This window comes from Pelodiscus sinensis, chromosome 3 (assembly GCF_049634645.1).
Source record: "Pelodiscus sinensis isolate JC-2024 chromosome 3, ASM4963464v1, whole genome shotgun sequence".
NCBI classification, from domain to species: Eukaryota; Metazoa; Chordata; order Testudines; family Trionychidae; genus Pelodiscus; species Pelodiscus sinensis.
The window spans coordinates 101,592,503-101,610,715 of record NC_134713.1 but is presented as its reverse complement, the minus strand read 5'-3'; the positions used below and the strand labels follow the sequence as shown (position 1 = coordinate 101,610,715).

The 18,213-nt window shown below is 44.4% G+C and overlaps 1 protein-coding gene across 6 annotated transcripts in view; it reads right to left on the bottom strand.

Annotated features, from left to right (window-relative positions):
* AIG1 (androgen induced 1) overlaps nucleotides 1–18,213 on the bottom strand; it is a 211,172-nt gene that overhangs the window by 37,901 nt on the left and 155,058 nt on the right. For 3 of the 6 annotated variants that reach the window (XM_025187614.2, XM_075924338.1, XM_006128791.4), the window contains one exon: nucleotides 4,642–4,805. The exons of the other annotated variants lie outside the window; for them this stretch is intronic. In XM_025187614.2, coding sequence (XP_025043399.2) covers nucleotides 4,642–4,805 — 164 coding nt within the window. The remainder of the gene's footprint in view (nucleotides 1–4,641; nucleotides 4,806–18,213) is intronic. 6 annotated transcript variants of the gene reach the window in all.

Genomic DNA, 18,213 nt, shown 5'->3' with positions numbered 1-18,213 from the left:
GAGGACCCGGGCCGGACCACGGCGCTGATCTGGAAGCGCCACGGTTCGGCCCGGGTCCTCCGCAGCTTTGCTCCACGTCTCCCTGGTCTGCTGGGGGGGGGGGGAGGGACGCAGCTAGTGCCCCCCCAGCAGACCAGGGAGACGTGGAGCAAAGCCGGGGGCCTGTGGTAGAGCAGGTGGGGCACTGCGGGTTGGTCCCGCAGCACCGCTCCCTGGCGCTACTGGACCAACCCGGCAGCACCCCAGCTGCTCTGCCCCAGGCGTCCTGATTCAGCTGCTGATCAATTTCAGCAGTGGCTGAATCAGGATGCCTGGGGCAGAGCAGCTGGGGTGCTGCTGGGTTGGTCCAGTAGCTCCGAGGAGTGGCCGCGCTACTGGACCAAGCCAGCAGCACCCGAGCTGCTTTGCCCCAGGCGTCCCAAAGTCAGCCGCTGCTGAAACTGACCAGCGGCTGACTACAGGAAGCCCGAGGCAGAGTTGCTCTGTCCTGGGCTTCCTGGAATCAGCTGCTGATCAGTTTCAGCAGCAGCTGACTTGGGGACGCCTGGTGTTCTTACCTTGAATCTGTATGTAAGTGGAACTGGTGTCCAGATTCAGCGGCTGTTGAAACTGATCAGTTTCAGCAGCGGCTGATGCCAGTTCCGACTTACATACAGATTCAACTTAAGAACAAACCTACAGTCCCTATCTTGTACGTAACCCGGGGACTGCTTGTATTCTCTTTAGAAGATGTGTCCTTGCTGCAGAACTGCTTTCTGTCGTCTGTGTTGAAAGGCGGCTGGTTTGGACAACAGGTTGTTCTGCTGGTGATGAAATGTCAGCTCTTTCAGATGCCTGTTCCTGGGCAATTAATTCATTATCAGAATCTAGCAAAAATGTGTTTCTTTTGTCCATTTGTTTCTTCTGACTAAACCTCCCTGCCCAACATATCAAAGACAGTCTGAAAATGTTTCTTTTGGAGGTTTCTTGGCCTGTTGCAAATCTCAGAAGAAAGTTCAGGATTAAAACAAAATGGAAAGTCATTTTGAAAGCAGCAAAAGAGAAATCTGACTTGCTAATGGAAAATGTGCACAGAGGGTAGTTCTTCCCATGCGCCATTCTGAAAATGTCCCTTTAATACCCAGTGGCGATGGCTACACTGCGCATTGTTGCACAAGAAGATATGCAAATCAGACATGGCAATGAATACTGCCGTGTCTCATTTGCATAGCTAATGAGCCGCCATTTTGTGGAATGGGCTTTTGCGCAAGAAGGAGCTGTCTACACTGCTCCTTCTTGTGCAAAACCCCCTCTTGCACAGGAGCTGTTCTTCTTGAAAATAAGCTTAAGAATGGCTCCTGCGCAAGAGGGGTTTTTTGCGCAAGAAGGATCAGTTTAAACAGCTCCTTCTTGCGCAAAAGCTCCTTCCACAAAAATGGCAGCTTAGTAGGTATGCAAATGAGGCACGGCGGTATTCATCGCCGTGCCTCATTTGCATATCTTCTTGAACAACAATGTGCAGTGTAGACATAGCCAGTGGGTAGGAGACAGGTGTGTACATAGGAGACTTTACTGAAAGAAACCATAAGGAAAGAAATGGCTCCAGACCATGTCAACAGCCTGAATACAATGGGCTGTGTATTTTGGGCTTGCCAGTAAGCATGGGATAGCCATAGTCAAAAAGGTCAAAAACAAAACAAATGTGCTGGCTCCAAAAGACTAATCTTGGATCCCTTGTGTCCTCTGTGTGAGGAACCTACCCAGTGGTTTCAATTGAAGCATTGTGTTTGTCTTTCAGAAAGGGCCTTTTTCCTTTCTTCTGAGGAATTCTCCTGCAGATGGATCAATTAGTTTGGCAGGAATGCAGGTATCTTCAACACTGAGAGAAGGCCTGTGGAAAGGGCAAATTTTTTCTTCCCCATGATGTTTGTGGTTTAGGTTGGAAAAACTAACTACAAAATCATTTAGTCAGTTCTGGGTTTTTTTCTTAATGCACCTCCGGAGGAAAAGGAACACAAAAATAAATGAAACCTTTTCAAGTCAGATTGTATTAATCTAGAAACCTCTCTTCAAGGTCTGGTTTCCAAACATTTATTTCTTCAAATCTTCCATATAATTATTATTTTACATTTTTATGGTTGTGGTATTGCTACCATACACTTTAGGTCTGAATTATATGCCATGTTTCATACATGGCAACACAGCAGGTGACTCATGCCATTTACATGTCTTTGAACGGAACAATTTGAATCAATGTGTCCTAACCAACTGGGAGGGGGGGAAATTGAATAGTAGCTGAGCCTGTTGAGACGATGTCAATATTAACCTCTGTTCTCTTGGGTAAGGAACCAAAGTAACTAAAGTTTCTATTATACATACTATGGAACAGTGAGAGAGATTTTTTGAGCTATTTGTTTGTGGATTCAATCAGAACATATGTTGCTCCATCACATTATTATGATGTTTTCTATTATATGGAATTTATACACTGGGAAGCCTTCTTTTTTTCAATAACCTTTCTTTAAAGGACCTTGCCTGAATTATCTGAAGACAAGGTAAGTGGTTTAAATAGATATGAACATGAAATTGAATTACCGGCTCAGGGCCAGCCATGAGAATCGTGCCAAATGACCAGAGGCTCTCCAGCTTAGAAAAGAGGCACCTGATGTCTAGACTCTAGCACTGAAAAGGTAGAAGTGTGGTACACAGAAAAGGAGGTTTTGAAGCATGTTTCAGATTCTAATTACTTAGAATTGAAAGGTGACATTCCGGCCCCACCAATGTTAATGATGAAATGCCCTTTGACTTTAATGGGGCAAGGATTTCACTTGATTAGCTGCTGTTTCAACGTGATGATGAAGAAGACCATATGTGAGGGGGCACACCTCACTCTGTTAGAGAAGAGGCTAATGAGCTCTTCTGGGCATAGCCAGCACTAACCAGGCATATCTGCTAGGCTTGCTGTGCCTGAGGGAAGAAGCTTAGAAAGAAGCCTGCCACATGAAGGAGGAGTTGTGATGACTGCTGGCTATAGCAAAGAGGAACATAGCTGTAGAGCTTGCTACTCTTGAAACTATATGAACCAGGTTTGAAGTGGGGGTGACCCTAAAGGAGAGATTGGAGGCCGACTCTAACCCTAATTAAAGGCACTCTACCTGCAGATTAGCCACGCTCCAAAGGGGTGATAAAAAAAATGCTGCTGAAGAGACTGACTCCCCTTTATCCTTCTTTTCCAACTCTGATTCTGCCCTCACTCCCGGGGGAGGGAAAAGGACCTTGTTTTTGTTTGAAGAATCCCTTGTGTGCCACAGACTGGGAAGAAATCTGTAAGTAGCTCAAACTCTGTCTGCTGCGGATGTGGGCTGGGGTAATGTAATCTGTTTGTATGGCTGGAGAGAGGAAATCTATAAAAGTTTTATATGTGAGGAATCAGGGGAGCCTGTAGCCACACTGGGCCCCTGGGTAAGGTGGAGGGGGAGCTGGCTCCATACTCCCAGAAGAAGTGAGGCCTTGGGCAAAAGAAGAGAGGCTGGAACAGCCAACCCTGACTCCTCAGCACTTCCCAGAGTGTGCCAAGCTGCCCTTTCCCCCCACCCCATAGAGTCGCACAATGCTCTAGTGGCAATTTAAAGAGCTTAGGGTTCTGAGCACTGCCACTGTCACAGTAGCAGCAGCTGGGAGCCTCGGGCCCTTTTTAATTGCCAGGCCTCGGGGCACTTGCCCCCTTTGCCTCCTGGTCACCTTCCACCCTGCTGCCAGGTCTGTGAGGGATCCACTAAGTTTTGTGCATGTCATTTTACATGCCTCATTGTTAGTGATTGGTTACCTAACTAGGATGCAGATATTTATCCTGTAGAATTCTGCAGTAAGGTTCTCTGTTATCCCTATTATTTGGACTGTTTGATAAGTACATATTTCATTTCATAGGGCAAACTGATTTATAAACAGTTAAGTATCTTAGACTTGAAAATGTCTTTAAAACAATCTTTCTTCCTAACCTCATGCATGACAATAAGATCATTTCCAAAGAATGGCACCTTATTCTAGCTAGATTTCACTGGTTCCTTAACTAATAAAACATAGTGGGTACATCTAGACTGGCAAGATTTTGCGCAAAAACTTGCCAGTTGTCTACACTGGCCGCTTGAATTTGCGCAAGAACACTGATGTTCTAATGTAAGAATTCAGTGCTTCTTGCGCAAATACTTTGATGCTCCCGGTCAGGGATAAGCCCTCTTGCGCAAGAATACTTGCGCAAGAGGGCCAGTGTAGACAGGCACCTTAATTTTTTGTGCAAGAAAGCCTGATGGCTAAAATGGCCATCGGAGCTTTCTTGCGCAAAAGCGCGTCTATACTGGGCATGGATGCTTTTGCACAAAAGCACTTTTTGCGCAAAAGCATCCGTGCCAATCTAGACGCTCTTTTGCGGAAATACTTTTAACGGAAAAAGTTATAAAAATGAATACATATTCATAGCTAATCATATTACCTACTAGACATGTCATTCATTTGACTCTTTTTAAGAGGAAGAAAGAAAAGTTACAATGAAATCTTGTCAGTTCCCCATGTTTTAATCCTCAAACTTCCATTGACTTCAATGGGAGCAGGATCAAGCCCAGGAGAGTAATTGCACTAGTTAGTGCTCCTGACAACAATACTTACATTTTTGTGTATCCCAAATGTAGTTGTTTAGAACCTCTCCCAGCAAGTAGATAATGTTAAGTACTATGGTGGTAGTTGCAAATAAGATTATCTTGGCACCAGGGCTGAGATAATCCAGGAGAGGATACACCCACACTCCTGTAACTTGATGGATCCAGCACACCCTAAAATGGAATATATAGAAGACCAGTGAAGATACTGCTTTTATACTGGTTTTAAAGCAGCTCTGGCTATCATCATGTTTACTGTTACCCATCAATGCATCAATTTTTCCAAAGGGCTACAAATTGTAATTCAGGGGTGGGCAATAATTTTTGATGGGGGAGCCACTCCCAAGATTTTGGAAAGGGCTGCATTCTTCCATGATATTAATGGAGGAGGTCCGGGGTCTGGGATAGAGGTTGGGTGCAGAAGGGAGCGCGGGGTAAGGGATTGGGGTACAGGAGGGAGAATGGGGTCTACGAGGGCATTTGGGTGCAGGAGTTAGTTGTGACCTAGGACAGGGAACTGGGGTGCAGGGGTTTGGGATGTGACCTAGGGTAGGAGGGGATTGTGATCTCAGGCAGGAGATTGGGGTGCCAGATCTGGGAGGAGGTATGGATGCATGTGGAGTTGCAGGGGCATGAGTTTGGGGCAGAAGGTTGGGGAAGGGAGGGGCCAGAGGCAGGTTCTCACTAGGGGTATGTCTACACTACCCCGCTAGTTCGAACTAGCGGGGTAATGTATGCATACCGCACTTGCTAATGAAGCCCGGGATTTGAATTTCCCGGGCTTCATTAGCATAAGCGGGGAGCCGCCATTTTTAAATCCCCGCTGCTTCGAACCCCGTGTAGCGCGGCTACACGGGGCTCGAACTAGGTAGTTCGGACTAGGGTGCCTATTCCGAACTACCGTTACTCCTCGTTTCACTCCACGTAGTGGAGTAACGGTAGTTACGGTAGTAACGGTAGTTCGGAATAGGCACCCTAGTCCGAACTACCTAGTTCGAGCCCCGTGTAGCCGCGCTACACGGGGTTCGAAGCAGCGGGGATTTAAAAATGGCGGCTCCCCGCTTATGCTAATGAAGCCCGGGAAATTCAAATCCCGGGCTTCATTAGCAAGTGCGGTATGCATACATTACCCCGCTAGTTCGAACTAGCGGGGTAGTGTAGACATACCCCAAGAGACTTACCAGCCTGCCTGCAAAGCTAAAGGCTTGCAGAGCTTAAAATGTTTCTGGCTGCTTGACCATGTGCTTGAGTGAGTGAACAGTGGTTGTGCCTGTTATTCAAACCTCGTGGAATGAGGTGTAACAGTTAACTCAAACTAAGGACTTAGTTCGAGTTAACGTTTGACTGCTGCGTGTAGCCGCGGACAGTTAGTTCGGTCTAGGGGGATTTAAAAATGGCGCCTGGATGGGAAGATGCAAATAAACCCCGGGATATTTAAATCCCGGGCTTCATTTGCAAGTTCGAATGCCTATATTAGCCTCCCTCGTTCGAACTAAGGGGCTAGTGTAGACATACCCTCACTGCTTTCACCAGCTTGAGGATGGATTGAAATAAACTCTGGTGGCTTGGGTGAGTGGTGATAGTGTACTGTGTTCGAGTAGCCTCATGCTTTAAGGGAGGCCTGGGCAAAATTCCCTCTGCGGGCCAGATCCAGCCTGCCAAGCCACCGGATCTGGCCTCCCACATGCTGCTGAGAAAAGCAGCTGCTGCGGGGCTCTGATTGAACAGCTGAAAACCTAGGAGAGGGGGGAGGCTTTATACACTGTCCCCGCCCCCAGCACAATTCCATTGGCTTCTTTCCATTGGCCCTCACCCCCATGCTCATAGCTGTTCATAAACTTCTGCAGCCAGTATAGGGGCAGAGCAGGCAGGGAGTCTGCTTGAGAAGGCTGCTGGCCAGGAGTCAAGCAGGTGAGTGTCCTGGCCAGAGCCTGCCTCTGGCACCCCAACTCTCTGCTCTCCTACACCCCACATAACCCCAACTCTCTACTCCCATATCCTGCACCCTAATCCCCTGTCCCAACCCAAACCCAGTGCCCCCTCCTGCACCCATATTTCCTCCCAGATCCTGCACCCCAATCCCCTGTTCCAGGTCACCCCCCAGCCTTAGATCACAGCTCAAAGCCCACCAACCCCTTATGCACCCTAGTCCCTTGCCTCAAGACACAATCCCCTCTTGCCCAAAGTCACAACCCAAACCCCTGCACCCTCGTCAAGGTCACAACTGCTTCTTTTACCCAAATCCCCTCCCAGACCTTCTCCTGTACCCCAATCCCTTACTGCAAGCTCCCTTCTGCACCCAACCTCCGTGCCAGACTCTGCACCTCCTCCCTTGACCACTTCCCAAATTCTTGGCGTGGCCCCCTGTCAAAAAGTATTACCTACCCCTGGGAGATGTCTTGTAAAAATTGTGAAAAAATTCTCACCTTTACATTCACTGGGTGAAATTCCATGGCCTGTGGTATGCAGCTGGTTATGCTAGATCACAGTGGACATCTCTAGACTTAAAAATAATCTGAGCTCTCTCCATCCCACAGGCTCTACCTTAACCGTGGTCCTATAGATGGTATTCTCTCCTCCTTCAGCAGCTTGTTATAAAAGCTTTGATTATACAGTCACATCCCAAATGGCTAGAAACTTCATATAAGAATTAAAATCTTGGCAGTAGGTTAATTGGTGAGAGAACCATGACTGGCGGCTGACCCTAAAATGCCCTTTCTGAAGTAGCTTCTACTCTGAAATCATATACTGTGCTAGGCTGTGTTTGGGAAAAGGTAAAAGTGCTGAAGACTGTAAATGAATGACAGGTCCCAGTTGGTCACATGGCTTCTGGGGGAAGACTATAAAAGGAAGGAGAGTTGGGCCGAAGGCAAATAGTGTATTTTCTCGCATTCCAGCCAACTCAAAACAGAGAATCCCTATGGGAACTATTGCTTAGTGGTGTTTTTAGTTGATTTGATTTTGTTTTGTGATCACTATGGATAATAAAATGAATCTTGAAGAAAAAGTCTTAAAATGACTAATGCTTGGAGCTTTAGTTCCCTTCCCTGGCTGGTGAAGCTGCCCACCAGCTTATAGCACCTTTTAGAGGAAGACTAATCAAAGGGGTCTTTGATCTACTGCTGTGCTCTTGAGTGATTGGTTTATGAACCAAGTGGAGTGACATTTACTAGAATTAATTCATTTTAGGCACCAGAAATATTGTCTAAATCCAACTGAGTCACTAAAGAATTCTTGAATGCCATCTGTAGCGTGAGCCTTGCTTACATTCCAGAAGTTTTACTTTTTGCCAGCCAAAATAGTATACCCATTAGCTGTTTTAACATATGATGGATGCAATTCCATCCAATTTAACTGTATGGGCTAGATTCATAAAGGTATTTAGGTTCCACTGACATTCTGAACACCACCATTTTGCTGCCATCTAGCCATGTGCATAGCTAAATTTTCTTTGGGTAGGCAAAGATAAAGCTGCCTAAAGCTTACTGCTGCTCCTTGGCTAACTGTTTGGAGCCCTAACTCACCCCAGAGTTGTGGCAGCCTTCTTCAATTAGGCACTCCCTTGTCTATCACACCTGAGGGGGGTAATCTCCCAGGTGTGCTTACAGCATGCCTAAAGGATCAGGGCTCTCACAAGACACACATACACATCCTAGAATATCCAACAGTGTACTGGTTATGGCACTTACTTAGTATTTGTGAGGCTAAGGTTTGAATCTCCTATGTGCCTGATTTGAAGTATAGACCTGAAATGACATCTCTTGTGTGGGGACCCTAAACTGTAGATAATTGGGTATTCTTGGGCTTTCTATCCTAGTAGAGCTGTTCTAATTTGAATGTATAAATATTCAAGCAGGGACCTGAACCTGACTTTCCCACATGCCAGGGGGTGCCCCAGACAACAGGGCCATACTCTAGCTCAAGGACTTATTCTTATAGGGTATGTCTACACTACCCCGCTAGTTCGAACTAGCGGGGTAATGTATGCATACCAAACTTGCTAATGAAGCCCGGGATTTGAATTTCCCGGGCTTCATTAGCATAAAGCCAGCGCCGCCATTTTTAAAAGCCGGCTAGTGCGAACCCCGTGCCGCGCGGCTACACGCGGCACGGGCTAGATAGTTCGAACTACGTAGCCATTCCGAACTATCTGTACTCCTCGTTCCACGAGGAGTACAGATAGTTCGGAATGGCTACGTAGTTCGAACTATCTAGCCCGTGCCGCGCGGCTACACTAGCTGGCTTTTAAAAATGGCGGCGCCGGCTTTATGCTAATGAAGCCCGGGAAATTCAAATCCCGGGCTTCATTAGCAAGTTCGGTATGCATACATTACCCCGCTAGTTCGAACTAGCGGGGTAGTGTAGACATACCCATACAAAGTAGAACAGCTCCAAAGAGAGAGGCCCACCATGAGTAGGGTCGCCAGATAGTTTCACAAAAAATACCAAACATGACAGGGAAAAAATTGGTTGTGGAACCCCCCCCCCAAAAAAAACCCCAACAACTGGACACACACACAAAAAAAAGAGTCATGGCACCTTTACATCTCCACACTCCCTGTGCCCCCACCAAACGCGGCAGGGGAAGAATGTCCCAAGTGGCCTTCCGTCCAAGAAAAACAGAAAATACCGGATATTTTACATGTCGGGTGTTTTCTGTGTTTTTGTTTTTTTTACTGGACAGAAGCTGCAAATACCAGACTATCCAGGCCAATACTGGACACCTGGCAACCCTAACCATGAATAGGACACCCAACATGGGAGGCAGGAGATCTGATTTCAAAGCTGTGCTTATGATCAGGTGGAGCAGTAATTGGAATCTGGTGAGTGCCTTAACCATGGGGCTATGTAGTGTGTATGCTGGGAGCTGGGGTGTTCCTAACCCACCCCCCACTCCCACTCCTCAGCCAAATTGATCTGGTTTAGGTGCCTGGCTCCAGTAAAGAGTTCACAGCTAAAAATCTTCAGTCTGTCAGCCAGGTACATAAGACCCATTTCTACAGCAATGAGGCTGCTAAGTATCTTTCTGAATCTGGGCTTTTTTCTCCACATTTCACTCCGGACTAGCATCAGTGGCTCTGCATTTATCATCAGTGGCTCTGCATTTAGCTTGTTGGCTTCTAAGAATTCTCTTCTTAGGCACTTAACTTTCTTCATATTTTGTATGGGGGAGCCTGGACATATAATAGAGGACAGAAGATTCTACTAGGTCTCAGGGCACCTAGGAATTAGGCATTGCAATGCCCAAGTCCTTGTGTGGATCCAGCTTTTATGTGCCTGTCCTTTGAGCATCATAACCAGGTCACTATCAGGTCTAAAATAATAAGAACAAAATTCAAAAGTACACCTGACTAGCCATCCTAACCTTGTTGAAAATCAACCATACAGCCTAGTTTACTATGCTGGAATTACTAATATTGTTCTTCTTTCCACTGAGCAATGACACAGCGAGTATTCCTGCATTGTCTACACTACAAACGAGAATAGCAAAAGTAGGGCTGCTACCATGGAAACATTACCTGACGTCCTTTGTTAGTTTGTATTCAAGTAGGAATGAACTCACTAACTCAACACTGCACAATAAAAGGCTGATCAACCGTAGGCATATGTCTTCGATACAAGACTACTGACTATTAACTTTAATGAATGCCTTCAACATGGCAATTGTAGCAATCATTATTCTTGTTCAACCTCATTATTAGATAAGCACAGGGGAACATGCATTAAGACACACTTTGGCTCTCGTTTTGCGATCCAATTTCAGACCTTACTTTTGTACAGGTTAAAAAAAGCTGCTATTTGAGATATAGAATATGTGTATGTGTGCGAACTGGAGGCTGAGAGGGGGGGAAGGAGGAAATCAAACTAAAATGGGACCAGCTAACTTTGCACTAGGAAAAGTTAACTTAGTTGTATAATACACCTGTAGGTGCATTAAGTGGTTTGTGTTCACATGTGCAATGTTTGGGGTTTTACAGATACAAAAATATTAGAGGCTTAGAACCTCTGCATTCCCTCAGATTCTGTGATTGCATATACATTGTTCCTATTACACAACACATTGTTGGAAGATGATTAACTATTCCAGGGGTCCCATATAGCATCCTGCCATTATTATGAGTTCCACTGATGGTGAAGACATTTCTCAAGAAATTTCTTACGATATATTTGTCCCTATGCCTAAAGAAAAAATTGAAATCTATCAATCTGCTCTAAACTGAAGAAAAAATGTCTCTCTTCTTAAATAAACATTTTTGGAGGAGGAAACCAGTTTTATTATGGGACTCAAGAAATTGAGGTTTATCTATTTCTATTTTACTGCCACTAGTGTAGCTGATCCTCTGTCTCCCTCCTCTCAAAATATTGAGTCTTCCTCTGCCATTTTTCTAGTATATGCATTAAAAAACAAACTTTCTTGAGGAAGTGGAATATGCAAGGGGAAAATCTGTATCTCTATTGACGTAAACCAACTAAGCCAAAGCATGGAGTGAGAGATTTGTGTGACATTCTGTACACATCTAAATGGAAAAAAATCTTCACATGCAGAGTGATATAACATCTAAAACAATGTGGGTCACATGAAGAAGAGCCTGGGTAAGCCTGAAAACTTGTCTGTCTCTCACCAACAGAAGCTGATGCAATAAAAAGTATTACTTCACCCAGCTTGCGTCTTTCTACTATCCTGGGACCAACATCTTGACAGCAACACTGCAGACAGTGGAATGTCTCCCAGAGACAAATGAGGGTGTTGTATCAGCTGAGTCATTCAAAACTGGAATGAATGACTCACTCAAGATTATAGTTTAGGGAACAACCCTGAACTTTCAGGGTCATGAACTCAATGACCCATAGTAAGTCTAGTCTAGTGTTTCTCAACCTTTTTGTTATAAAGTACCCCTTAAAAAAAAAAAAAGGTACTCCTAGTACCTACAGTTTTCAGACACACAATTTTTTTTTCTACCATTGCAACACATTTGTTTAAACAACTTAATTGTAGCCGGGCAGGTGATTAAATTTTTGGGTATAAAAAGTATAAAAATAATAAAGCACTGTAAAACTTAAAACAAAAATTCAGTTTTCGCCATATTTCAGTTGTGTTGACATACCCCCCCAGACTTCTCTGAAGTACCCCTAAGGGTACTCGTACCACTGGTTGACAAACACTGGTCTAGTCTACCCCTGAGCTCTATGAGGTGGGGTAGATAGATTGAGAGAGCTGCTGTAACTTTTCTGCAAATTTGAGACCTGATCTGGTGACATACAGCTTGCTCCGAATTCAATGGGAACTGCAGGTACCCAGCACCTCCCAGGGTTGGGCCATATTAATGCTCTACAGGCCCCAAAACTCTAAACTAACAAACTTATATTGTTTAAGAAATTTCAAATTCTGAAAAATAAGTCAAACACTTTTTAAAATATAATTCTCATGTTTCTCCCTGCTTTAGATGTTGCCTCCTCCTTTGCTTTCCTTATGTTCCAACCCATCATTGTGATAACAATATATAAGGGCTCAGGTGTTTTGAAAAAACAGTTTTCTGAGAACTGAAGGTGCAAGTGATATTTTCTACTGGGCAATAATAATCTGACATGGTGATAGCAGCTTTCAAGAGGAACAAAACATAACAGCTTCCCTTTTAAATAGGAGTAGTTCCACTAGGGTGACCTCTGCATGGTCATTAGCAGGTATTTGCTGTCATGTTACAATTTTGTAAACAATATGTATGTTTAAACAATGCATGATCTATATATTTTCTATAGCCATATTTCCCTCAGATGAGTGAGATAACTCTTATTGGACCAACAAAAGTTGGTCCAATAAGAGAGATTACCTCAAGTATCTTGTCTCATTAATGTCCTGGGATCCAAATAGCTAGAATATCATTGCGTATGCAATACTTGAGCATGTCATATGAGATTTTATTATTATTCTGGCAAACCACTTGAAGTTGTGGGGAACATCATGCACCTAGAAGAAAGAAGCACAGAATGCAGTATTCCATGGTGAAATCAAATTTGTATTGATCCTGTTCTTCTCCTCTGTTTGTTTTGGAAGAAAGTAGCATGAACTTTAGTACACATGGGCTACGTCTACACTGGCCCCTATTCCGGAAGGGGCATGTAAATTTCACCAGTCGTCGTAGGGAAATCCGCGGGGGATTTAAATATCCCCCGCGGCATTTAAATAAAAATGTCCGTCGCTTTTTTCCGGCTTTTAAAAAAGCCGGAAAAGAGCGTCTACACTGGCCCCGATCCTCTGGAAAAAGTGCCCTTTTCCGGAGGGTCTTATTCCTACTTTTTATTTTTTATTTAAATGCCGCGGGGGATATTTAAATCCCCCGCGGATTTCCCTACGACGACTGGTGAAATTTACATGCCCCTTCCGGAAAAGGGGCCAGTGTAGACGTAGCCATGGGGTTTAAAAAAGAAAGGCAGGCTTTAGTAAATGAAACACCCAGCTCCCTGATAAATGGAGACACTACTGGGAGGGGACTAAGATGTAAGAGAACATATGGGATGCCTAAGATCAGTGAATGTAAATTTATTTTTTCTTTTGTATGTATTAAAACCTAACAACTTACTTTAAAAAAAAAAGTTACAACCCTCACAGAGCATACCATACAATGCAACTTCCCTTCCTCCCCTAATCAAATTAACATACCTTCCAAAAAGCAGCTGTAAGAGAATTAACGTGTTTTTCTAAGTACCTTTGAGTTGACATGCCGGGCCTGAATTGTTTGCTTTGTTTTATTAAGTAGTGAAAGAATGAGTCCTAGGTCAGGCAGGGGTAGCTCCCAGTGTACTGAATGTAGGAAGAAGAGTACTGATCAACTGCTTTAATCCCAGATACCTACTCCATTATGACTAAAGCACAGTCACATCCTTATGACTTGCTCTTTGGTATCCAGCATATTTCAGCAGCAGAACTACTCCTCTCTGGCTTCATTTCCTTTGTGGCCACATATGGCTCAGATCGTAGTTGCTATGAGATCATGCTTGCTCCAATGAGCAAAACATATCTTGCTATTTTTTTCTGCTTTGACAATCGAATACACAGGCCCTATGGCATTGGAGTTTGTTTTTGGTAGCGGGGGAGAGGGGTATTCATAAGTTTTCTAGAATTAATGAAAATAAATTCTGATATTTTCAATCCCTGTGTATGTGAAACAAATTGGATTTTCATTATACTGAGGCCTTGATCCTGAAAGTCCACATAAGGTGGGCAGTATGAGGTGCAAGACTATTATCCCTTGCTGCAAAACAGAGAATTCTACACATGGCCATGAGAAAAGTTAATTAAAAGCTAAATCTTGTCCTTCCATACCAAATGACTCCAGTGTGTGCACCTGCTCTAGTCCTTTCATGAATGCAGGGTGAAAGAGTGAACATGTAGGGTTGCCAGATGGTTTCAACAAAAATACCAGACACACTTGACATTACATCACAACCTACATTACAGCTTATTTAGAAAATACTGGACATTTATATTTTCTCAATTTGTTTCCCAAACAGAAAGCTCAAATACTGGACTGTCCAGTTCAAAACTGGACACCTGGCAACCCTATGAGTAGGGGGGAATGAGCTTCAATGTAGGCCTCAGCACACAATTTAGCTATGCTTCTCTCTGTTGCTACTTGTTTGTTATTTTTGAACAATATCTATTAAAAAGCACCTCTTTTAGCACCCTAGCTCCTTTCTGTAAATGAAACAGACACATGACAGACACCTGCCTCCCCTCACCCCAAAACCAGAAAATACCCAATCACCAAAAAAGTCAAACTTAAACACTCAGGGTATGTCTACACTACCACCCTAGTTCAAACTAGGGTGGTAATGTAGGCAACCGGAGTTGCAAATGAAGCCCGGGATTTGAATTTCCCGGGCTTCATTTGCATAAAGCCGGGCGCCGCCATTTTTAAATGTCCGCTAGTGCGGACTCCGTGCCGTGCGGCTACACGCAGCACGGACTAGGTAGTTCGGACTAGGCTTCCTAGTCCGAACTACCGTTACTCCTCGTTTCACTAGGAAGCCTAGTCCGAACTACCTAGTCCATGCCGCGTGTAGCCGCACGGCACAGAGTCCGCACTAGCGGACATTTAAAAATGGCGGCGCCCGGCTTTATGCAAATGAAGCCCGGGAAATTCAAATCCCGGGCTTCATTTGCAACTCCGGTTGCCTACATTACCACCCTAGTTCGAACTAGGGTGGTAATGTAGACATACCCTCAGATCCCATGTGCTCCTTTCTCCCCAACAACTAGCTCCAGCCATGGATCCTTGCACTATGCTAGGAAGGTCACAAGAGCTGGGTGAGGTCAGACATATGCAGGAGGTTACTTTTTAAAACCTGAGCACAAACCACACTAGCACCAGCTTCCTCTTTTCTATCCAGGCTGTTCCAGCACAAGTGTAGGGTTGCCAGATGCTTGAAACAAAAATACCATCTCCCTCCTTTCCCTCCCCTCCCAAAAGGGAAAAAATTCAGTTGAAGGGAAAAAAAAGGGAGGGGAGACCAAAGTTGTTGAGCAAAAAAAAAAAAAAAAAAGGACTCCAAGGACTTATTAAGACCCCCCCCCCCCAAAATTAAACACCATTAAATCACGTCTCCTTTAAGAGTGAGTGCAGGGATAGCAACAGGAGAGAAGTTGAGCACTAAGACTCAGGGGAAGGCATTGCTTCCCCTAGCTCTTTTGGCCAGCATCCATTTTGTGCCAGCAGCCTTGGGGAACCAGGTAAGTATGGGGGCTGCGGGTGTTGGGAGCCAGTGGGGAGAGGCCGGGCGCTGAGTGCTTTTAGGGTTGCCAGGTGCCCAGCATTTTTGCCTCCTGGCCGGGGAAAAATTCATTAAATACCGGACATTTTAGGTGTCCGGTATTCTCTGAATATTTTTACCAGACAGGAGCTGAAAATACCGGACTGTCTGGGTGAATACTGGACACCTGGCAACCCTACACATGTGCCTTTCCTGTGCTTGAGGGAAGAGAGGCAGTCTCTCAAGCAGGCAAGTCACAGGCTTTATAGGCAGAAGTCTCACAAATTCATGGTCATGAAAAATGCATCAGGGACTGTGACAACTGGTTTTTGGTCATGTGTGTGCTTTCACTCTCTGCTATGCAGATTTTTTTTGCGGGAGGGGAGATCAGTGATTCCCATGTTGGGGGTCCAGACCCAAAAGGGAATTTCTGAGGGTCACCAGGTTATTTTAAGTTTGTCAATACGTTGACTCTACTACTTCTGCAGTGCCTTCAGAGCTGGGCAGCCGGAGAGTGGTGGCTGTTGGCCCGGCTCTCAGCTCTGAAGGCAGCACCCCACCAAGCAGCAGCATGGAAGCCGGTCCACTAACAGAGGGGAGCAAAGAGGGGAGTTGCTTGCACTGGGTCCAGGATCTCAACCCTTATCCCACAGACAGGCTGCTACCGCCCCGTGCAAAAGAGGCAGTTGCACAGGGTAACAAGCAGCTGGTCTGCGATGGGAGCTGGCTTTTAAATGGCCTCCCACTGGGCACCCTGCGCTGCTGCCTCGATATAGAGGTAGCACTGCGGAGTGGCAGGGGGCTCCTTTGGAGTGAAGCCAGAGCGTACTGGCTGCCGGCTCCACCCTTGGGGACTAAAGAATAGTCGACTAACTGATAAGAATTCATGAGGTTACTCGACTATTCAATTAATCGATATTTAACATCCCTAATATGGAGGATGTAATGTAACCATGTAGAAGCTGCAAGATAATATATCCCCTAACACAGTGATTCCCAACCTTTTTCCCATGGAGGAACCCCTAAAATAATTTTTCATATCCCGAGGAACCCCTACCTATGAAAACATTTGCAGGACAGAAAAAGTTGACAGCGGGGAGCGCAATTCAGTTGCTGCTAAATTATTGTCAAGAAAATGTATTCGTAAAGAGCTGTTGTATAGACATGTCAGCTTACATTGTAAGAATTTTTTTTTAAATGTATTTATTCCACGATTTCTTGCGGAACCCCTGATGATGGTCAGCAGAACCCCGGAGTTCTGCGGAACTCTGGTTGGGAAACACTGCCCTAGCACCTTGAATCACTGTCAATTTATGTTTGCAAAACACTCGAGAGAAAAAATAAACACGTGAAACAATTTTTTCATACTGATTTTGTAACCCTTCCTTAAAAAGCCCTTAAGACACTACTTGAATTTATTTCTACTTACACAAGTGAACTGCTTCAACTTTTCCATTCCTGTGGAATAATTTTCCATGGGCCTCATCACATGATTTTCACAGATTCATAGACTCTAAGACCAGAAGGGACATTTTGGGAAAAAAGACAAGTTGCCATACTAAAGCAGCCCATTGATTTATTAAGTCTGGTACCCTGCTGTGGTGTATTGTTCAGAAGAAAGTGAAAAAACACACGTAACATATCTAGCTAGTTGTGTAATTTTACATACGGGGAAAAAATCCTTCTTTCATAGAGCAATCAGTTCATGTTCTGATGCATGAGATTTGTTTATCTTTATTTCACCAAGCACAATTACAACTATTATTATAATAAAACTATACAGGTCTTTTTGAAACCCAGCCACAGAATGTGACTCTGATCTCCTGGAGCAGTGAATTCCAATCAACTTTCACTTTGGTTATTATTACATGATCATTCTCTGTGCATTTACAATGCTATACATGAGTATAATGTCTTCTTTTTTTCCTTGGTCCATAAGGTCAGAGAGCACTGAAAAGGTAGCACTTTTAACTTAAGACCCTAGGTTGCTTTTTAACTAATCCCTCCTTTTGATGGGAAAAAAGAGCATCCCTGAGTTCTGGAAGGAGCTATTTTTCGTTCTCTTAGTCTATGGGAAGGCTGTAGTGAGGTAAAGCCTCAGAGGAAGGGAGTAGAAGGAGAGGTAAACAGGACATCATAAAAGGCCTCTGGGGACGGGTGGGGAGAGAGAGAGGAGTGTGCGTGTGTGAATGTGTATGCATGGGAGGACTGGGGAGGCGAAGGGGAACAGACTTTTTAACCAAAAAAGGATTTTTGGGTGGGGGGGGGGGGGAGTGACAATGATTAAATAATTGCAGGGTTAAAAAAAAAGATGGGTAAAGTTGCTCAGTCAGATAAGTCAAATTGTTTAAAAGTGGAAAACTCCCCAAAGACCAAGTTTAGTATTGCTTATGCTTTCTTTATTTAAACATTTTTTTCCAAATATTTGCATTTGAAATAAATTACAGAATGTTTGGAATTCTGTAACTGATTCTAACACAAGAATTAGTGAACTAAAAAGAAAAAAGCATTATCTTTTCTGAAGGGGCTTAAAATGCTGTCGCAGGAAATCATTTGCCCACTCTCAATCTTGGTCTGATAGAACAAAAAACCGTAAGCAATAAAACCAGGGTCCAAGTAAAACATTTAGTTTGTAAAAAGGCTGAAATATGTAGCCTTGGAAAGACCACTGCTTACATGGGATTGTTCAACAAATTCCTGTTGTGTGAGGTTTGGCATATACTTTCTAAAAATATCAGCATCTGGGGAAGCCAGACAAAACCCAGGTCTTGGACCAAACGAGGCATGCAGTGTGAATCTGTTAGTGATTATATTCATAATGAAATATGTGCCC